Genomic DNA, 24,218 nt, shown 5'->3' on the forward strand with positions numbered 1-24,218 from the left:
GGTCAACTTCACTTTGATGGAAATTGTGGTCATCCACTGGAAGGATATAATTTTTCTCACTGAAATCAGAGACACATCCCCTTCTTTGTACACAGATTTTCTACCTTTTCTGGACTGGTATTTGCAAGTGTCATTTTTTCCAGTTTTGATCAAAGTTATGGGAAGAAAAATGTCCAGGTTAAATATTTTGATCTGGACCTCAATTTGATCCTGAAAATGTACTGCACTTTATAACTTGCACAGCTAATAGTGAAGAGAATGATATAATCAGGGAATCTTCATTAAAGAAACTTTTCCAGTACAGAAATATTTTCTAATGGTGAATTTTACTGAGATTTTTTCCTGATTCTGCATTTCACTTTTGCATTAGTTTTTCTGTTTGCAGACTTAAGACAGATGCATTATGCTGCAATACTAAATTTTCTGCATATCACTGATTAGCAAACATCAATGAAACTCTAAATTTTCACACTGTGATGCTGTATCTATCTGTAACTTTTGACATGTCCTTACGTATATCCATTACACTTTGTACACAAATTTTCACTATGCTAATATACATTCTGATGTTTACTAAAAGTTGCAGAGGGTTTTAACCTTTATGTTATACAAGAATTAAATGAATTCAAGCAGTGAAAAAGTTACAAGAGCACACAACTGCTAATTAAGAAAATTATTGTAACAATAAAAATTAGTTATTATATTTTTTTAATAGAAATTGAGGTAAATATCACATTACTTATGTCCTTGTGATGGATAGTCTGGATTTAAAAATCACATGATCTTGGAGATGTCTGAATACTCTACACAGAGCAGTTTTGACATAAAAAAATTCCTCATGGGTGGCAAATATCCAGAAGTGTCTCAACTACACAAGATCCTTTTATTCAGGAGCTGTTTCATGTCAAAGCCCAGTGGAGATGAAGAAACAATGTTACTGGCTTCCATATTAAAAGCTAAACTAATAAAAAGCAACAGTAGTTTTAAGCTCTTTGTAGATGCTTTGATGTAAGTAGGTTAAAGAAATGTAGCTGTTTTTGGTGTTATGACTTGTAGAAGTGGGAGCTCTTACCTTAGGGACAGTGAAGTCCATTCAGCACAGGATTTGATAAATATTGTTAAAATACTTGTTTGACATTCTTTCATAATGTAAATGTAGAGGTGGCATAAAGCAATAAAGGCTTGAAAGAGAGTAACACTGTGCAAGAAGACTGACAGTGTAGATAGTGAAGATAATAGAAAAAAGAAAGTAGTAATTTTAAATTGGAGAAGCAAAAAAATGCTCAATACCTTACTAAAGTCTGCGCAGCTTTCTCTTAGGTGCCACAACGTGCTCTGTCTGCCCCTGTTAGCTGGGACAGACCTTGAGAAATATCCACTGAACTACAATATATAGCAAGTAAGATCACTACTGAATTTCCATTGATAATTTTTCTGCCAATACTTGCATTCATTGAAGAGTTCTCTGCAACCTCAGACTCGTGTACCTGTGCAGTAGCCCTCAGCAAGGATTTCATAACACTGTTCTTGTCTAGAATTACATTATTCTCACATACATCTACTTTTTTTTTTCAAATCCTTCTGTAGGCAGTAAGTGGCTGAGCTACCAGTGGCTGTTAGTCTTAACTTTTCATGTAAAATTTACTGGTCTGAGTGACTACTACCCACCACGTAGGAGTTAAGGTTTTTATGGACTCAGCAAGAGAAAGATTTAAAACCACAAAACTTCCCTCAGGATGTCATAACCAGCAGCATGTGTCCTGCTGCAAACAAATTGCTAAAGATTCACTGAGCCTCAAAGGGAGTACAAATGTAAGTGTGTAGCAGAATAGTACCCACTGCTTAATAACATAAGTGGATAATTTAACAGAAACCTATTTAACTCAAAATAAGAAATGGAGCAGGGAGCATAATCTTAGAAATCCCTCTCCCACTTCATTGACAAGTGACCTGATACCTACTGATTCACTGAGCAGTGAATTCTTCCTGCACAGTGTCAGAGATTCATTGACGAGCCTGTTCCCTGGCAGCACAGATTGCTGCTTTCTCTTGGGAAGCAATGACTATGGTCTGGATACCCTCTGGCAAATGAATGCATTAACCCAAGGCCTTTCATTTCTTTCTTGAGTAAGACAAGACATTGTCTCCTACCTTCAGGCTGTGAGCTGTGAACTGTCAGGGGATATAAATGGATGCCTTGCTATTTTCAGAATTTCCTAATGGTTAACTCTAGGCAGCTCTCTGCTCTGCATGTTGCCTGATTTGGCTTCTGTCTAAGGAGCTTATCTCTCCCCAGGCATGCACAGAGAATCAAGTGTCTCAGACAGGGTCCTGCAGTCTGTTCCTAGGGCTCAACAGCTTTAATGTTAGCCCTGAAAAACCTTTATCTCACCTACCTGTAGGAAAACATGACTGCCTTGTGAATAATCATCTAAATCATTAAATCCAGGATGATGTCTAAGACTAGAAAATTGTTACAAAATCTTCTTTTTTTCATTGCCTCAAGTTTGAATTGATGTTTATTTTGTTGTAGATAAGATTTATGGGAAAATAAGATACTTTTGTTCTTGCTCATATACTTTCTGTTTCTTAAAAAACAAGTTTAGGAGTCTGGAGGAGGAGATAATGTCATGCCCACTATGTTCCACAGTGATAGCTGTGGTGGAACACATTGAAAAACAAGCTTCTCTCCAGTTAAGTGGTTGAAAACCCCTAAAATGCCAAAGGAAAGAAAAGCTTCTAGAATCATAAGAGCGAAATCGAACTTAATTACTGAAAGTCTCTTACTAATATCCTATAGAAAGCTACTGGAAGGTGGGTTCTGCAGGCATGTGACACAGAATATGTGGAGAATTATCCCCTTTTGATGAAGGAAATATATCAGTTTAGAGAAGATAATTGAAAATTAACCTGTTAAGAGAAATGGATAGAGGAAATCAAGACTGAAGACATAATCAATTTAGAGATAGCTTGGAAGAGCTAATAATGAAAATAGATTACAGATATCTATTATTGATGAATGAGTAGATACACCAAAATAGTGAGGCCATTGTTACATCAAATTCTGAATGCAATTTACACTGGAGGCTTTGCTTTCCTCATTGAAAACAAGGCTGCTGTACCACCAACAGTAAAGCTTGTATACCAGCACTGTTCTAAAATCTTAAGGAAATAACTTCCTAGTGTTTATGTAACACTGATGTTGATTTCCCCCCATGTTCTAGATACTGGTTAATTAAGGAGTTCTAGCATTAATTGTGACAAAAATAAAACATTTTTAAACAGATAATGTCTGATAAATTGTATAATTTCTGAGCTGCCTTTGCATATATGAATCCTTTACAGTATTTAGTAAATAATATGATAAAATCATAGAACAGTCTGGGTTGGAAGGAACTTTGGAGGTCATCTAGTCCAAGCATCCGCCCCACTGAGCAGAAACATCTACAGCTAAATGAGGTCGCTCAGAGCTCTGTCCCACCTGACCCTGAATTTTTCCAGAGACAGGGCATCTACCATTGATTTGAGGAACCTATTCCAGTATTTCACCATCTCATTGAAAAATATTTCTTCCTTATACCTAGTCTAAATCTATCCTTTTTCAGTTTAAAACCATTATCCCTTGTCCTATGGCAACAGGCCCCATAAAAGCACTGTCCCAACCTTTCTTATGAGCCCCTTTTAAGTACTGAAAAACTTCTCTAAGGTTTCCCTGGAGCCTTTTCTTCTCCAGGTTGAACAACCCAACTCGCTCAAACTTTCTTCATAGGAGAGCTGTTTCAGCCCTGTGATGCTTTTCACAGCTCTCCTCTGGACCTGCTCCAACAGGTCCATCTATTGTGCTCTGAGGGCTCCAGAACTGAACGTAGTACACCAGGTGAGGTCTCACCAGAGTGGAGCAGAGCAGAGCAGCAGAATCCCCTCCCTTGTCCTGCTGGCCATGCTGCTTTTCATGCAGCCCAGAACTCGTTTGGCTTTCTGGGCTGCCAGTGCACATGGCTGGGTCATGTCCAGCCTCTCATCCACCAGCATCCCCAAGTCCTTCTCTCCAGGGCTGTTCTCAATCTGTTCATCCCCCAGCCTGTGCTGATACTGGGCACTGCCCTGATCCCGGTGCAGCACCTTGCACCTGGTGTTGTTAAACCTCATGAAATTCTCATGGAGCTACTTCTCAAACTTGTTCAGGTCCCTGGGGGTAGCACCTCATCCTATGGGTGAGTTAGCTGCGACACTCAGCTTGGTGTTGGCTACAAACTTGCTGAGGCTACACTTGATCCCAGTGTCTATGCCATTAATGAAGGTATTAAACAATTCTGGTTCCATTATGGACCCCTGAGGGACCACTGTCTTCTGGATGTGTCCATCCAACTGTTTCCCCATCAACTGAACATTCAAATACACCCATCAAATATATTCTTTCCAATTTAGAGAGAAAGATGTGGGGGACCATCCCACAAGGATGTCAAAGGCCTAACAGAAATCTAGGAGGATGATATCTGTAGCTCTTTTCTTGTCCACTGATGTGATGCCATGAAGATTTTTTGCCTTTTCTTTTATACCCCTGTTATACCTTTTTATAACTTCTGTATTCTTAGTGGGTTTTAGCCTACATTCTTAGACTTACTTATCAAGCTGGGAGACTAAAACATTTTAGAAGCTTTGTAGGTAGGGATCAGTGTGCCCCAGACACCAAGGTCCTCTCCAGAACACATGCTGTAAACTAAGATAGAACCACTCAGGGGAAGGTTCCTTGGGGAGGGGGGCTCACTTGAGCCTCTCATTGGGGAATTTTGGATAGACATGCTAATTAGTAAGACCTATAATGTTATACTCTATCTATTGTGGGGGTGCATTGTGGTGTGCATTTCAGCGCATTCCACCTGGACGTAGTGCACCTAAGGATCCTTAAAATAAATACAAAGGTAAAATCCCTTTTTCCCTTCTAACCATTTTTCATTCTTGATTTTAAGACCAGGAAAAGGCATCAATGCAGTCACTCCATCATAGAAGGTCACTGGGTTGGTCAGGCAAGGCTTGCCCTTGGTGAAGCAATGCTGGCTGTTTTTAGTCACCTCCCTGTCCTCCATGTGCCTTAGCACAGCTTCTTGAAGGATTTGTTGCATGACCTTCCAGGCACAGAAATGAGGCTGACAGATCAGTAGTTTCCAGGCTCCTCCTTTCTACCCTTTTTAAAATTAGGTGCAATGTTTCCCTTTTTCCAGTCACCAGGATCTTTGCCTGACTGCCATGGCTTTCCAAATATCACAAAGAGAGGCTTGGCAACTTCATCAGCCAATGCCCTCAGGACTCTGGGATGCATCTTGTCAGGTCCCATAGATTAATGTATGTTCAGGTTCTTCAGCTGGTCACAAACCTGATCTTCTCTTACAGTGGGAAGGACTTTGCTTCCCCAGTCCCCATTTTGTGCTCCATTTGCCCGAGAGCTGTGGGAACAGACATTGCCACTGAAGACTGAGGCCAAAAAGTTTGTTGAATACCTCAGCCTTCTCCTCGTCTGTTTCTGAGCTGCCTTTGCATACATGAATCCTTTACAATATTTAGTAAATAATATCATAAAATCATAGAATCATAGAACAGTCTGGGTTGGAAGTAACTTTGCAGGTCATCTAGTCAAAGCTTCTGCCCTAGTGAGCAGGAATATCTTCAACTAAATCAGGTTGCTCAGAGCTCTGTCCCACCTGACCCTGAATTTTTCCAGAGATGGGCCATCTGCCACTAATTTGATGAACTGGTTTTGTCAGTCTTGCTCATGGAGGAGAGTATAATTTATTTGACTTTCTTTGACTTTCTTTTTTCTTGCTGACCCATCTGTAAAAGTCCTTCCTATGATTCTTTGCATCCCTTGCCAAGTTCAGCTCCAGCTGCACCTGTGCTTTTCTGATTTCATTCCTACATAACGAGGCAGTGTATCTACACTTTTTCCAGGATACCTACTTGTCTTCCACTGCCTGCGCATTTTCTTCTTGCCCTTTTGTTTCACCAGAAGGTCTCAACTCAGCCATGCCACTCTCTTGCCTTTCTTTACTGATTTCTTGCAGCTGTGGATTGCTAGATTTTGAACTGTATGGAAAGTGTTCTGAAAGATCTACCAGTCTGTTCTGCTCCCTTGTCCATGAGGACACTTTCCCAGGGGCTCCTATTAACTAATTCCTTGACTGGAGGTTTGCTTTCCTAAAATTCAGGGTCTTTACTCTTTGCCTGACCCATATCCCTCAGGACTGTGAATTCCACCAATGCATGAGCAACCTGGTCTAGAGGGAAGTGTCCCTGCCTTTGGCAGGGGGTTAGAATGAGACGATCTTTAAGGTCCCTTTCAACCTAAACCATTCCATGATTCTGTGATTCTATGACCACTGAAGTGCAGGCTGCTTCCAATCTTGATGTCAGTGATTAGGTAGCTCACTTTTGTTGATGACCATCAGATCCAGTATGCCATCCTCTCTGGTAGGGCTGCCTGGTTTAAGAATTTATCCTCCATGCACTCCAGGAGTCTCCTGGATTGCCTACAGCTCACTATGATAATTTTTCAGCAGATGTTGGAGTGACTGAAGTCCCCCAGCAGGACAAGAGCCTGTAAGTGCAATGCTTCCCATAGCTAGAGCAAGAAGACTTGGTCAATAGACTCCCTTAGATCAGGTGACCTGGAGCAGACACCAACAACCAGGCTCCCTGTGTTGCCTCAGTCTCCAGTTCTTACCCTAAGCTTTCAAACTTTTTGTGGCTGTTCTTCAGAAACAACTCTTTGCAGTGTATCCATTTACTGATGTAGAGGGCGATGCCTCCACTCCTCCTTCCTTGCCTGTCCCATCTGAGCAGTCTGTGGTCACTGATAGCCACACTCTAGTTAGGGGGTTCATCCCACCAAGTCTCAGTTATGGCAAGCAGGTCTTAGTTTTCCAACTCCTGTCCATGCTGTGTGCACTGGGCTGTCAGCTGTGTCACCTTCTTGGAGGAATAACCCTTGATTCTTTTGAGGTATTTCACTGATATTTCTTTTCTGGCTTCTGTTACATCAGGAGCTCGTAGCTCACCTTTTTAAGACTTCAACTGTACTGCAGTGTAGCCAGCACATCTCACTGAATTCTCATTAGATTCCATAGCGAAGAAGGAAACCTCTGTTCCTGCTTCACGATAGTCACAGCTATTGTATAGTGAACTATAAACGACTTTAATGCAGTTAGAAGTGGGAAATGATTAGCTGTGGATGGATAGTGCATATTGGGATTTATGTGGATTAAGTTTTTTTTTTTTATTATAAATTCCATACGTATATTTACATCAACTTTCAGTCAGAGAAATTGTTATATTTAATTTCTGCTTACATTTGAAGATACTGCATGAACTGCCAGTGAGTTTTAGTCACTGATATGATATAGCAACACTGGCATGGTTCCAGAAAGACATCTGGTTAATGGGCATTGGATTGAATCCTTGCACTTCCAGTATTTAGACTTCATGGAATATTATTGGACTGAGAGTGTTTTTAAATAAAATAAAATCATTTAAGCCAGATATTTATATATACATAGAGATGTTAAATCTTTTTTTTCCCATATTATAGATTTTATAACCACTGTTCGGTGAAAATATTTTCAAATCATAGAAATTATGCATACCACAGATAGCATTCTGTCTGTTAATAGGATTTTACATGGATGTATCCTCTGAAGTAGACTTGCAAATTGAATTTCAAACTTCCAAAGAAAAGTGAATTATTACAGGTTTTTTGCATTTTTGCACCCTGACTATTTTTAAAGTTATTCTGCATTTTTCATATTTGGCAAGAAAAGTACTGGGGTCTAGGCACAGAACTGGGTTCCAAGAGGATCTGTGTTTATTTTTTCACTTTGCTACAGATTTCTTATATGTCTTCCACTGCACTTTTCCTTCCCCATTTGAGAAAAGGCTGAATAGACCCTTTGAAGGTTTACTGTGATACAAATCACACAGAAGAACCTAAGCTGATGGCTTAAAAAACTTATAAGTCAGATTGATCCTTTGTTTTACCTAAAAAATTCAAGGGACACAAGAAAATGTTACTTACACAAATGCATCACTGCAAAGCCTGGATAATAACAAAGAACCACACTAATATTTAAAAATGAGATTTTGTACACCAAGGAAGTGACAGTGATCTATTTGTGTCCTGCTTCTGAAACAGCAACACTATGTGGGATGTGTTTTTTAATTAAAGATACATAAAACCATCTGTCCCCATAAAAGTTGTACTCTCAAATAATTCTTACCTTACTACCTATTATAGAATTTTCAGCAGTACAATTTAAAAGACTGTACAGATAAATATATTTTTCTCCACTTTACAGAAAGATGAGTGAGAATTTTTACAAGAAATTCCATCGATAGTTCAACAATGGTGATCAAATAAATCAATAGCCTCCACCTTAAAAAAATAAATCTAATATTAACATTACATCAAGGCTTCTAGCAGCAGACTACATACCATATTATTCTAAGAAAACAGGGAGTAATAATGCTATTGCTGAAACTAAATATACAAACTTTCAATCAAACAAGAGCTAAAAGTCCAATACTCTACTCAGTGAACAGAAAACTCTCTGCTACAAGGTCCCATAAAATTTAACAATTCTTGGTTTACTTTCAACAACCGATCTGGTTTCCCAAAGCAAAGCCTGGAGAGACACAGTATTTTGGAGAGCTTGGAAACTGTTACCTAGATTTGCAGGAATTGGAAGATCATGCAAGCAGCTTGACATGATTTGAATAATTTTAATGACTATCTCTCTTGCTTGCAACAAATTTCATCAGCTTGTTGCCTCTGAGGACCCACAGCCTGACTCTTCCCTACATGACTACTATTCCCCTGACAACGGGTCTCTTGTGTGTTCCACTACCAATGGATCTATGCTCTCTCACTTTCTGATGAGATTTTGTAATCACATCCTCCTGCTCATTCCAATATAAAGTCTCTTCTTAATTTTAACTACCAAAAGTCAGTCACCACCTTAAGTCCATGACTGACTCACAGAATTTAGGATGTTCTCTGTCCATCATCAGTTTTCACCTATGCCTACATCAATTCCAAAGTCTTGCTCACCTGAGCAGTGCTGTCTGATCATTTAATCATATTTCTCCATGGATAGGACCAAAGTTAGAGAATCATTGCAGCAAAAGAAAACTTTTCTGACTAAAATAATGATTAAATACCGGAATATATTGTCGTAGGGGGTGAGTGTCTATTAAACCTCTTTAATGGTTCTGAAGCACAAATAGCTCAGCCAATTAAAAAGTGTAATTCCCCCATTCTTCACCCCTTGCTTTGAAGTGCTTCTCCTATATCATGAGTAGCAAAACCAGATGTATCTGCAGGCTGATATTACTACTGTTCAAAATTCAGCATCAATATATCTGTTTTCATAAAATATGTAGGATTATGAATTGTGGTGCCTGAAATCCCAGCATGTGGTTACTTTTCCTGTTCAGTTCTGGAGGACCTGAAGACACAGGTCAGAGCAGCAGCGTGTCATAGCTGTACAGCTCCTAAGAACATCAAACAATGTCAAGTGGGCTAGGCAGAGTCTACACAAGAAAAGAGGAGAGGTCATGTGTCCTTTAGGATTCTCTTTCAACTCATGTTTTTATAGTTCTATAAATAATTCTTAATTATATTAAGAAACACTGCACTAAATGGGAGATCTGCAAGATCTGGCTCTTCTTACTCTGTGGACATTTTACTTGCCACAGTGTAAGTTGCAAAGAGACTGACAGAGATATTTTCCTCACATTTACAGATAGTCTCTGTGTAATCATCTTGTGTAGATAAGAAACCTAAGAATGTTCTAAAAGAAATTAATCACTTAGATACTGTTATTAAAGATTTCACATTTGGCACAACATTTAATTTTCCTGTTTCAGTTATCATTTACCATGATACATTTACTGATTCAGTATCCACTTTCTCATCTCAACCTTCTTCCCAGTCATCATCTGGGATAAATAGATTTTATTCTGATTTCCCAGAAAACCTTTTGGAGCTGTCTCATTTTGAAAGAGAAACAAGTATATTTGAACTTACATGTGTTCAGCATTACTGTTTTTAATAATAGATTCTTCAGACTAATAAAAAGTAGTAAAGAGAATACAAACAGCCCAGAGAAAAAACAGAACCCTTCTGAAGTCACCAACTGGGAGTTATCCAGTTAGAATTGAACTTTGCATAATGTTGAGGCAGAATTTTGGAAGAATAACATGAAAATGATTTTTGATATTTTCTCAAGCAGATTTTATCACTTCATTGTCCTTTCCTTTCCTTTCCTTTCCTTTCCTTTCCTTTCCTTTCCTTTCCTTTCCTTTCCTTTCCTTTCCTTTCCTTTCCTTTCCTTTCCTTTCCTTTCCTTTCCTTTCCTTTTATTTTTTCTTTTCTTTTTCACTGTATTCAAGCATAAGACCTGGAACCTTATTTTTTTTCATGCCTTCCAAATGTACAAGTACTGCCATAGCAAAATTAAAGATATTCCACTTCTTGAGCTTTTCTTTTCATTTCAATACCCTTTTTCTATTTCAGATTTTCTTGATCCACTTCACAGACCAGCTTAGAAAATTATCTCTTTACTGGTTACTATTACTTAGTAATGCTATTTGAAACTAATGTGAGTCTAGCCAGTCTACACTTACTTATTCTTGCTAACAGAAACAACATTTAATTTGGGTCATTATAAGAAATGAGCTTCCAAAATAGGAGAGCATCTATTTTCTTTGGCAAAATTATTTCAAATAACAGTAACTAAAGTTTTGAAAAGGTATGGTGATCTGTGTTAGAGGTATTGAAAGCAAACATGGCAAATACCCGAAAGTTGTGAAGGAAAGGCACTGGGACCAGGAGTTTGGGAATTGTGGTTTTCAGCTTCAGAGGAATCATTTAAATCCTTAATGGCAGCTCCTCAGATAAAGGGAAAACAGCATTCTCTGAAGGGTGGCCAGCTGTTTAGTACTCAATAATCAGTTTTTTATTCAGCCAACCTTCTGGAATTGCTTCTATCACAGATACTGATGCTGGCAAGCAAAATAAAGAGTTTTTATGTCATAGGATGCATTCTTGTAAAATTTATAATATAGCCCAACATAATTTTGGCTTACAAAATATCTGTTGGGCATGTATTTATCTGGACTAAGCACTAGTGCATTTGTCAAGCATGAAAAACAGTTTAGACTTGCATGTGGCTGACACATCATTATTTCCAGAACTGTCACCATGTTACTCAGCTATTTTATTTAAATATTCAAATGCACTCAAGTAAAAATAATAGAGGAATTGATCTGAAACCCAAAGGGCCAACAGAGATGGAATTTTTTACTTCTTTATGTTTTCCTCTTTGCTTATTCCAGAGAAGTATGAATGAAACTGATTCCCCATCTCCTCAACCGAGGAGCTTCAATTGCACCATAAGGAGGCCACAGAGTGTGAGCAGATCTCATACTGGCCTTCATTTTTACTGTGGAATAGGACAGGAACCAAAAGTGCTGTCAACAGACTCCAGCTAAGTTCCCTTTGATTTTTTGTGGAAAAGTGACTATGACATGGCTAGCAGAATTTACGCCTGTTACTCAACATTGTACTCTTTGAGGGCTGTATGCCCCCTTTGATTTAATTTTTACAGGTTTGAATTATATCTCTTTTGGTTTTTCTTGATCAGATAGAAGAATCTACATGGATCAATTTTTACAATTTCTTCCATGTTCAGAAAATGTGATTTATATTGCAAAAAGATCTCCCCTTTTTATAATAAAAGTGGGTTTCCTTTTCCCTTCCCTTCCCTTCCCTTCCCTTCCCTTCCCTTCCCTTCCCTTCCCTTCCCTTCCCTTCCCTTCCCAGCATTTTGAAACAAAACAAGATATTCTCTTGCTATATTGCCGTGAATGAACCCAGAGGAGTCCTGAAAAAGAAACCCTCTCTAAACATAAGCTTTAACATGTTGAATTTTCAACAGCCTTCCAATTCCTCAACAATATATGTTGTCCCTACTCAGTTCAGAATAAAGATGAGTAAAAAAGACCCTGTTTTTGTTAGCAAATTCAGACATTTTAATTCATTCCCTGAGTAATACTCCTGTCCTTTCCTCTGATTCATCGTAAATTTTTGAGCTATGTGTAACTGTCCAACATTTTTCCTCATTTGACAAGGATTTGTCCCATCTTTTCTTTTTGAAAATCTTCTACTAATGTTTAAGACTCCCCTCCACTTTTACACTTCTTTGTTCATGTTTTGTATAAATCTTTCTGGCCTCTGTTTTGAGAAATTTCCTTTACTTATACTTTTTGCCTAAAACTACCTCAGAATAGGTGCTCCACCTTTCCTGATTTGGTGAACTGGCTTTCCATGGGCAGTGCCAGGCACAGCACTGCTGGAGGCAGTAGGGGATAGAGCCATCCTTTGTGTGCAGTGGTACAGTCCTTGCTTTATGCAGGAGCCAAACTCGTACTGATTGCTTCTAAATGTGTCCTTTGCACTTGTACACCATTTGCTGCTGCCCCCGACAAACCCCAGAGGGCAGGGGCACTGCTCTCTGTCCCACCTGGGCACAGTTCTGTCAGTAGAAGGAGCAAATTGCTCTCACCTCCATTCCTCTGGGGACCCGGGGGGAGGGAGGCAATCAGCATTTTTGAGAGTCATGTTACATGAATTTAAAGATCTGAATACCAGCCTAGTCTCACATGCTATGACTTGAATGTTTGAGTTTACAATATATCTGTTTCTCTACTGATTCTTATGCTAATTAGATGTGCTATAATAAATTGGATATTTTTATGGGTTTCTTTTCTTTGTTCTAGCATCTGTTCAGATGAAGCAATGATTAAAAATAATATCATTGACTGCTTAGGTCATCCACATTTCTTGTGTCTTCAAGTTGCTTCTTTTTTTTTAATTTTAAAAAAGTGGATTTAAGCTTTCTACATTTTTATTATAAAACAAAGTATGGGAGAAAAATATTATTGAGAGAAGTTTTTGTGTTTAATTTCCTCAAAATAAAATCCAGCATTCTGTTTTTCCTCTTCATTTATACTAAATTTTTAGTTTGGAAATATCAGATGGTTTAACAGCATTTTTGGTCTTTTATTCCCATGTCCATTGTTTCAGTCTTATGCTTCTGAGGTAGATATCCTTCAGGTTGTAATGAAGAATCCATATCTTTTTTTGTATTCAATCAGTTTTGAGTTCTGATGGTAAAAGTTATACAATTTTTAGCAGTTCTATGAGCCAACACGATTAATAGACCCTTTGTTCTCAACTGTTAGGTTTACTCTATACTTCCTTCACTGAGAAATCTGATTTCTGCGTTATTTTTACACTTTATTCACTTTTGATGAAAATCAGTATCATATTATTGTCCTTTCTCATATTTGACAAGAGAACGATGAACAATATTTATCACTCAGCAGAGTCAAAAGAATTTCAATAGATTCTTACCTGTAATTCTGTTTTTCATTTCCTATGTGAAATCTGTCATATTGTGAATATGCCCGGTTTCCTTCCCAGTCCATTAATTCAATTCTTAGGGAATATTGCCTCTGACTTGTTATTGCAAAGATAAGTTCATTTCCCAGCCAATGTTCACCTGATGGGCTACCAAAACCCTAGAAAAAAGTTGGCAAAATAACTAGATGTAATTATTGTAATTGGTAGAGCCTTTATGCAATAATAAAATCATCATTATATTTTACCTGTACATTCTAGTTACTGGTCATAACCTTCTTTGCTCCAGTTTGACTGTCTCTAAAATGATTCTACTAATAGAAGTGATCTAGAATGTCATGCAGTTTAACTGGAGTTTGAAGGGGCAGCCGAGGTTATCAGTTGGGAATCATTTTCCAGGTACATGATATTAATAGCATGATGCTTTATTTGCACATTGTTCAGTGGGAATACTGGACATGGTCATATGCTATAATGCATTTCATATGGTGTTAAACCTAGTTATTATTTAGACAATTAAGTCAAAACAGAATTCTTCTGCACTTTATAAAACATTTAAAAGAGTCTAAATTAGACTAGATTATCCTAAAGCACAGTAGGTAGTACTGTAAATTTATTTTTTAAAAGGAAAAAAACCCATCAGCAGAATATTTAAGGTACTCTCCTCACATTTCATATATTCAGATGATCCTATTTCCAGTTAAGAAAACTTATCATTTTCAAACATGGAAAAATAATAATGAAAGAAAAACTGTAAGTAATTTTCAAAACCAATTCCTAGACATATGTTTTTACACATCTTCCAGGTTTTAAAGTTGTTTAAATTGTAGTGAATATTTTACTACATTAAATTTAAGGTTTTATTTAATGCCATTAACTTATTTATTATATATTAGAATAATTGTTATTTTTAAACTATTAGTTCATACCTGAGAACTCTTCTGTCCATGTACAGTAAAAATTATTTTAAACCATAATATTTACTTGTGAAGAGCTACTCCAACATGACTATGCTTATTCATATTTCTTAAGATAGGAAAAAAAGAGAACCGGAAATCTCCTGATTTGCTTACAGTGGTATACTGGGGGTGTTTTAGAACGTCCTGTGAAAATTTCCTAGTCAAATTAAATGAAAGATTGGATTATTTCCAGAAAGCACATATTTTTTAAAGGGGTTAAAACCAAGGGACTTCCTTGGGCCTAAAGGTTAGGTAATGAGAAATGTGTCTGTGAGACACATTGGCAAGACATCGATCTTCTCTATATAATGTTTCAGTCACTCCTAACATGAGATGAAAACATTGAAAGTAGAGCTCTCTCTCACTTTTTTTCTTTACTGTATTGCTGTGGCTCCAGCTCTGATTAGTTGGGTCTCTTGAGGAAGAAATCCTGACTCCCCAGAGGCTATGTGGTTGCACAGGTACTCACTCAGGCAATGTATAGGTACATCAGCTGCAAACTTCTAAAGCAAATTAATTTCAAAAATTTAGATGCTTAAAAGCTTGACTGGTCCAAAAAATAAAAATGGAGGCAATTTTTTTTGTAGTTCCTACAGGGTTACAATAGAAAGTACTTTACTCAGAACTCATTTTTGTTTACACTACCCTACCTGAGCATATATTTGGTGACTCACTGATAGTGGAGGCTGAGAAGAAATGCCACGTTTGGCTATGCTGAACTGAGTACACTAATTCATATTTTAAATAAGCATATCTGTCTTTTGGCTCAGAGACCGTCAGGAGATACCCATGGACAAAGTGCTTCACCTGCAAGAACTGAAATTCAGTAGTCTCTGGCAAGTCTCAAAGAAGTCTCAGACTGAAATATGGGAGGATACTATTGGCTTTTCCTTTCCTGCATGTTATTTCATTATATCCTCTTTCTTCAGTGGACTGTTTCCTATACAAGTCTCTGTAAGTACTGGTTGTAGGTAATGCTGGTGATACCCTGCTTTGAACACATCTGTTTTCCAGAGTGAGCCCCTGCTCCTCAAGTTTTCCCATTATGATGCTTTCCGTTATTTCTCACTTACTGCTTTGATGACATTCACATTTATATTTGGCTTCATACATTGCTCCTAAAATACAAAAATACTTGTTCCTCACCTGTATGAACCATGTCTACAGCTGGCACACACCTCTGTAATTATCACCGTTTTCTGTCTGTGCCTTTGATTCTTTCCATCTTCTTGCCTTGTCTTTCTACCCTTGACTGTCCCACCTGGTGTCTCCTGTTCTAGTAGTTTTGGCAGTGTCATGCAAGAGCAGTTAGAGGTTTGTCATCTTTCACCCCTGGTCATTGTCACTCATTTCAGAGTAAGGCAAAATATGCCCTGCATAGACTACCGATAGAAGTTTGTCTCCCTAAAATCCAGAAAGTAGAAGTGGAGCATAGTTGTTCAGGTATCAGTCAAATTAGGTTTGTTTGGAGTTTACATGGTTTCTTATTCACAGAAGATTTATTGTTATTATCATCATCATCGTCATCATCATCATCTGTCTTTCTTTAAAAGAAGATTCACAGGAAAGTCTTTCTCCCTTTTTCCCAGCGCAGGAAAGCTGAGGGGACTCCCCTTTGAACTGTGGGTCTGTTGAATTATGTATGTCTTATCTCATTTAGATTACAGCCTATTCAGGATTAAATACATGTAGTGTTTTAACATTATATGATCCCTTATGTGTTCTATAGAAACGCCAGACAACATATATAATTATACTGAGGTAATAATTTTTATTCTTCAAATTTTCACCTCCTTCTCCCTTTCCACATATGTTATTACACTAAGATGAAAATCTATCACTAAGTGGCTTGCTCTCTTGACCAGAGGAAATGAAGCTGCAGCAACAGGGAACAAAAGAAATATAAAAAGAAATATTAAAAATTATGAGGAAACCCACCACATTAGTTATGAAAAATGGAATCCTCCTATCAGGGGTTACAATACTGAAACTCAGATTAGAAATGCCTAGAATAAGAATTTTTTCCTTGACAGAAGTAACTTCTGTTTGAACAAACTACTTGCTTTTATGAAAAGAAAACCAAGGAAGTAAGTGGGATATAAAACATCTCTCTGAAGCAAGGAATGTTCCAAAGGAGAAGCAGTGTACTTTATTAAACACCTAATATGGCTGGAAAGAGATAAACAAACAAACAGGCACTCAAAGCTTTCATAGATCTAAACCAGAGAGGAGCAGTACATTTCTGTTAAGCACAGAGTTGGCAGCAATTTCTTCAAGTATGATTTTATTATGCCAAACTCGACCATTTCCAGCCTGTATTTAGTCTGCAGTTTACTGCCTGTATTTCAGAGCTGAAGAAAGACTTACGTGCATACTGTTTTCCCCAGATACTTTGGCTGACTTAAAAACAACACAGCTCTCCTTGTTTATATCTTACTTAGACTGTCTCTACTACAAGAACACTACTACTTTGACGAGATATGTAAGCTTTTGTGTGCAGAAGAAAATGACATAATATTAGCTAAAAACCATGAAAAACCTGGTTTCGTTTTGTGTTTCCATTCCCAAACCTGAGGCTGGCAAAGGAAATGGTTGTTCCTGCTTCTTATGATTCACCTTCAGAATCCTTAGCTTTCAACGTACATTTCAGAATTTTATCTTCAAATACAAGATATATTTTTTCTTTTCGCAGTTAAAAAACTTAGGAAAACAAACTTGTGTAATTGTTATGCCCACCTCTCCTTTATATCTGTGCAATACTTTTTGAACACTTTTGAGGTTTGGTTAAAAGTCACACAAACTTGGTGTTCAGCAAGGTTTCAGAGTACTGGTATCTGTGATGAGTTGCTGCTGGGAGAAATGCTGAAGGAGAAGCTCAGCAGTTGCCTATTCCAATTGCTACAAGCAGACACAGAGCAGCCAGCCAAGTGCAGATGCTGAGCAAGTATTGCCTCAGAGGTTCTTAGACATCTGGGAGAGATTGAGGGACATAAAAGGGGAACTCAAGCTTTTACCACAGAGAATCCTGGAAAATAATAGGGTTTCAGAAGATTATTAGTAATAAGAATTGTCTTATTAGTAATAAGAATGGGACTTCTATGTGGAACACAGGACAAAAGTCCACAGAAAAGCAGACCTCATTAATTTTGATGCTCATGAGAGAATTCAATAATTGTTCAGTAATTAAAATTCAGTTATGAAATAGCATTTTAGTTAGCAGGGCATTTATGTTTATACTGCTGCTCAGATCTGTAGGGCCCCAAGTGATAAGATGCCTAAAGCCTTGCCTAAGACCATGCTTGTCATTTATGGACAGTGCCTAAGATTTAGGACAAGAAGTTTGATTTTGAGAATGCCTTAGGGCAGTGTTAGAAGTTAACATTAGAAGTCACCTACTTCAGGCCCACAGCTGTCATTAAATATGTTTTTTTCCCAATATATATATACACTGTCAACAAACACTTTGGGTTTTGCATTTGAATAGTTATAGCAAATGCTTCCAGAATTATTTGTGTCAAAGTTTTGTGCCTAAACTCAAGGAATTACATGGGGTGATCCAAGTCATCCTCAAGCTATCAATCCACTAGGAAAAGGAACATCTGTATTTCATGAATGTGTTTGCAGTTAACTGCATTTTAAGACTCTCTGAAACCCAGTGGGTCTTAAGCACTGTTCCAAAATTGCATTTTAAATGACGAAGAAACACTATTTTGTCATTATCTTTCTATATTTTGTTCATTATATGTTTCCAAATAGAGAGATTAATTCTTTAAACTCTACATTTTATTCCAAAAATACTCAATTTTGTTTTTCCCTAGAAATTTGCATAGTATTGGGATGGCTGGCAAATCAGAGGCTTTAAGTTCCCAAAATAGGGCTTAATGTAATAGGAGAAGGTCAGAAATTTCCAAAAGTTCTCAGAGTTCTCCTTCATTTTCTTCACTAGCACTCTATGGAAGCTGGGAGAATATAGCAGGGAAACATGCTTGCATTTTCATAATATGCTTTTTTTCTCTCCACTATGAGTCACAAAAAGTGTACACAAGTATTTGCACTGACCCAGCATAGATTATTATAATGTTTCATTTTATTCTTCACAAACAGAAAACATTTATATTTTTGCTGCTGAAAATTGTATTAAGATCATATTTTGGCAAAGGCTAATTTGAAACAAGACATAAAAATTACAAACAATGAATAAACTCTTTCATCCAGGTTTTGTCATTAAGGAATAATATAGTAATGTTTTATACTTCATTAGCGCAGATTGTTCTTTTCAATGATATAGTTTGTTTTCAGAGAGAAAGAATAACACAATACAGAACCTAACTGACAGTTGTAAACCCATTTTTATAGTAGGATGAAGCAAAGGTGTTTTCTGGTACTACATAACTATATAGTAAATTCTGTAAATTCTCACATAATGCTCAACTGCTATGTTGTTTTTCTTTTGTATGGATTAAAGTACTTAGAGCTAGGAATCAAAGACAAAAGTACATGGTAGTATAATATTTACTCTAGATGACATGTGAGTTCTACATCAGCTCATTTTCAATTGCATGGATATTAACGGAGTCCAAACTACTAAAGCAGTCATGAGTACAAAGAAACAGAATTCAATACTGGTTTTAAAAAGGCCCTTAAGAATTTACAAAGTTGATACTTACTCAAAAATAATAGTAGGGTGCAAAAGAATTTTATTAGCTTTGGCAAAATCTGTGAGGATATTCTGCCTGAATCATGTTGCTCCAAGTTCATTAAACAATTATCTCTCTTACTTTATTTATTTTGTCTGATAATGCTCACAGGAAGCTTTGACTTTTTATAGACAAAACAAATTGAAACCAGACACAGCCAATATATCCTATGGGTTCATCTTCTGTCAGACAATTCAGTGAATAAAGCAGATAATAATTCAGTGTTTTACAGCAGCAATGACTTCTCAGAAGCCATAAAGAATATTCAGCTCCTTTTGCCTTATCTGAGAATGTGGAATGGATATTGTTTAAGAAGATAATTTCTAAATAATTTTTGTATATTTTTTTGTGTACTTGTATATTTTCATTCCCATCACATTGTATTATTCATTCTGTTATTTGAAATAAAGATTTGGTTTATAGAAATTACTTCAATTTCCTCAGACAATTTATGTGTTAGTTAATGTTAACTTAAAAGTATATTGGAAAGCAATTCCAAATATTCAGATTTTTTTCCTAGGAAATACTAACAAATATTTGTTGGCAAGTTTTAAAAATGTGTTTAGGTTGAAGCCAGAGATACCTTCTCAAAAGATTAAAAAGAAAACAAAGCTGTTGTCAGTTTAAATAAAGAGCTAAACGGTTGTATAACCTGTCTGAAAATCTTGTCCATAATCTGCAGCAATTCAGTCTGTTGCTCTTTCTTTTAGACTAAATATATTAGTAGACATACAGAAATTACTTTTTCCTTCTCAAACACACACAGTAGCAGTAGCAGCAAAATTACCAATGAATAAGAATCACAGAGACAGAATGAAGCACAAACCTTACACAAAGGTTACCTCTGGCTGGGCAAGGGGCCCAAAACAGCTCAGTTACCTACATACATTTCCTATAAATAAAACAACCAGTACATCTTCCTCAGGCCTGGATTTCAATCTAATTTCCTTACTATGTAACTGAAAATAGGAGAGTATTTCTTATTAAGACAAATTACATTGAGAGACTCTATCCCAAACCACCTTTCTCACTCTAGGACAAGAGGATCCTAGGAATGTACAGATACTTAGTGTGGCTCCTAGTAAGAGCATCCCAGGGACATGGGTATGTATTAAAGAAAAGAAAACTCTTTTTTTTGTACTCTAAGAAAAATGAATTTTGAGCTTCAGATAATTTTCTGATTCATTATTTGCAAAGAAATAAATGGTAAGTTTTAGGGCTAAATATGCAAAATGCAAGAAAAAAAATTAAAAAAAGGTATTTTTGTTCATTGCAGGCAAAAGGAAAAACTTTTGGGATGTATGACTTCATTCTCTTCTCCAAATACACTGACTAATCCCAAGTAGGAAAGATGAGCATGACTAGGAGCATAGCTGCTACAGCAAAGACCAAAAGTTTGTGAGTTTGAAAATGGACTTGAGTTTCAGCCCCATAATCTGCCTAAATAGAGCAAGCATCAAATTTATGGATTGTTTTTGAATCTCTTGCTTGGGCTCAGCTGGTAGTCTAAACAGTTGAACAAGAATAGAAGTTGACTGACATCAGAGTCAGAAAGTTATACTTCTAATTTGACGTGAGCCCCAAAGCGAAGAGCTGCTCCAGTAAGTTCCAAATGGAGCAGATGACACAGGAGATGCTCCTCCCTGAAGAGAAATGCTGTTCCATGATGAGAGCACACAACTGTTGTTTGGGAAGACCTCCACTACAATTCTACTATATTTTCAAGTCACAAATTTTGAAAGCAACCTCACAGAATCTCACCTGGTTCTTCTAATATAGCATTTTCATCTTGTGGTTAGAACAGTTCTTCAATGTCTTTAATCTTTCTCATGGTGCTGTAGTAGAGGCTGTTAGCATAATTAAGCTAAATCTTGATATGAGTATATAAAATTGATTAAGTAACAGTCTTTGGAATACTGCATGAGTCTTATCAGTATAAATTAATGCTGTTAAATTGAATCACTGGTGGCAAATCAGGCACAAGTATATATCCATGTGTCAACACAGCTCTTGAAACTGATGTTATCCTGTCATGTTTGCTTAGGAAAGACTGTGCTGAGCATTAAAACACAACTGTGCTCCAACACAAAATTGTGGTTTATTTTACATCCAAAAACATTCTCCAAAATAAAGAAGATGCTTCCTTTTGTAGTAACATCTCTGGTGCCCAATATAGTGATCCAAACCTCTCTGAGACAAATATTGTTTCATTCTTGCTCCCTTACATAATTCTGTTGAAACTTACACTTAGATTAAGCCTTGGTCAGGACCAGAAGAATTTAATGAGCATGTTTACATAAAATGAAATATGGTTTCTCACCACTTCAATATCATGTCTATCTCTACTGGACATACTGGATTTAGATCTCAGGAGAAGCAGAGAAAATACTGTCTTTTTTTATAGCACTGATGAAAACAACAACTATCTGAGCAACTGCTGCAGTCAGAGCAGACTTTATTAAACCAGCATGACATGCCATTCTTTATCACAGAAGGGTGGGTCTCTGTGAAAGGCGTTACTCACATAATATCTTAATACACATTCCAGTCACCAAAAATCATTTCCTTATATCCAAATTACTTGGTAAATGTGTGAAAGAAACAAATTACTTCCATGTTATCTATCCCAGTCCCTTGAAGAAAATTCTTTTTTTCAGATGTAAGAAACTTATGACTTTGAAGTATACTCTCATAAGTGATGAATTTGTCGCTATATGTTACAAAATTTTTCATGTCTTGAGTGTGCCTTTTTTATCCCCCTGTAATCATAACTCACTCTTATAAGTCATTCATTCAGCATATTAATTCAAGATCACCACTACTCCCAACCCGTTTGGGTTTTTTTACACTAGAGAAGCACCATAACTTCTGTCTTTTCTAAGGTCATGCATTCCCTAGTTTTTGCTTTTCTCACAGGTCCCTCCTGTTCTCAAATCCTTCATTTTGCAGACAAGACCATGTTGGTATTACAAGGCACTTTATAAACTGCTTCGTGCTACTGACAGGGAAAAAACAGAAAGCCATCTCTGCTGAAGGAATTATGGGATTCATCTCCAGCTAGTAGCTAGATGGATAGACGTTGTACAGATAGGTTTATGAAGGCTCTCCTCCTTCCAGAAAACTTTCCAAGGTTATCTTCAAAATACCTGCCCAAATTCTTTGAACCAGTAATTCTTTCCCTCACAAATGTTTCACTAAGACACAGGGGGAAAAGAAACTGTGAATAGTGCTCTGAACAGCCCTTACTGTGCTGCTAAGCATAAAAAAGCAAACCATAAAGTTTCCTGTGCTAGCAGTGAAACTGCCTCGGATCTAACACCAAAATAGCCCTATGCCAGCTGTCATTTGAGAATGGCCCATTACCTGTCACTGCTTGGGCATTATCTGTGCAAGCTATTTGAGTCAGACCAAAACACCTCTAAAATTTAGTGATGAGGATCTTTTGCCACAAGGCTGTTCACACATGCAGGCTGTGACCCCGTTCAATGTACTAGTACAGGTATGACCTAGTAGTTGAGAAAGAAGGAAGGAGTCAAATAGGAGGAAGGTCCCCAGCCCCACTCTGCAAAGCAGTGAAACACTGAAGCTCTCATTGGAAGGAAGACATGGGTTCTTATTAAGAAATTTAATTAGCTATCTACCAGAAGCATCTGCATATGCTGCTCTTGGAAGGATCCTTCATAGCCAAACAATTTGGGGGTAATAACAGTGAAAGTGAAAATTAATGCCCATGTGAGATCAATCAACAATCATACTTAAAGTGTACCTATCTGACCATATGTACAACTGAGTGTAATATTTTTTGCTTAGCTTTTGTTTCTTTTTGTTACTGTTTGTGACCTAAGTATAGATGGCTTGAATATTGCTCATTCCAAAATCAATGGAAGAAATCTACTGTCATAAAATTACAGGCCTGTTGGTAGCAAGGAATCTTTGTCTAGTATGTGTGTGTTCCTTCTACACATGGCAATAAAAGATTCCTAATAATACAAAACAAATAATAAAACAAATAATTAACTGGAAAGCTGGTGAGTGTTTTAATTCCTGGGAACAACAGCAGCATCTTCTTACATCTCCCTAAGAGAAGTTAGGCGAAGCTGGTTTCAATGGCCATTTCAGTCCTTGACATCCTGTGAACCCTAGGAGCTCCATCGTATACTTGCAGTGGAATACATTTTTTAGCTCCCAACAATTTCTTTTCTTTATACTTTAGGGAAAAGTTTGGCATGAATGGAGACCAAAAAAAAAAAAAAAAGAGGCTTTGACAAATTCATTTAATGTGGAATAGTCACAGAAGGATCAGTGTTATCACCGTCAGAGCTGTTTGATATTTGAGTCCTCTTAAAGAATACAGGTTTATCTATCAACACAAGAACTGTGAAGATTTCATGACCATAACAATGCATAACATACATTAAATAGTTATAATCCTGGAAAAGGAATGAAAATTCATTCAGAATATCTAGCTTTAAAAAAACTAAGAATTATGAAAGACATTGTTCCCACAGTATGGACTTTCAAATTATGAACAATTTTTTTTTCCTGTCAAGAACATTCTCCTCAGCCAAGCCATATGGTTTGTGTAATTTTTGTTTAAAAACTCACCCACATCTGAGGTTATTTTGCACTAAGATAGTGGAAGCAGAATCAATAAGCTTACACAAACGATTCCAAAATGTGCTGAATGCATTTTTATGCAGTCATTTTCTCACTTGAAAAAGAAGGTGAGGAACATAATGTTCTAATGATTGAAAGGCCTTGGAGCTCTGTCTGTAGTTGTTTGATTCTGCAAGTATTTGGGGATAAAATGGAACCTGGACACTATTTGTAAATGGATAAAACTATGACAGAGAATTGTCCATCATCAGTTAATGATCCAAGAGGAAACAGTACAACAGCTTGAGTTTTTGTCTGTTTGCTCAAGACAAATACAATATAAATGGTAGTGAAGACCTATTTTGAATGAGAGAAATGTGCAAGTTAGCATTGCTACTGAAGCAATATGGAAAAAAGGAAATGTCAGAGTTTAAAGACAAGAAAGGTGGTCAGGGAGAATGATAACAGAACTTAAAACTGGAACTAAAACTTTCA

The 24,218-nt window shown here is 37.0% G+C and overlaps 1 protein-coding gene across 1 annotated transcript in view; it reads right to left on the reverse strand.

The window, feature by feature from the left end:
* Window positions 1–24,218, reverse strand: part of ANGPT1 (angiopoietin 1) — a 157,185-nt gene that overhangs the window by 25,797 nt on the left and 107,170 nt on the right. Inside the window, exon 7 of the mRNA XM_010404855.4 lies at window positions 13,466–13,632. Coding sequence (XP_010403157.1) covers window positions 13,466–13,632 — 167 coding nt within the window. The remainder of the gene's footprint in view (window positions 1–13,465; window positions 13,633–24,218) is intronic.

The sequence above is a fragment of the Corvus cornix genome, chromosome 2 (assembly GCF_000738735.6).
Source record: "Corvus cornix cornix isolate S_Up_H32 chromosome 2, ASM73873v5, whole genome shotgun sequence".
NCBI lineage: Eukaryota > Metazoa > Chordata > Aves > Passeriformes > Corvidae > Corvus > Corvus cornix.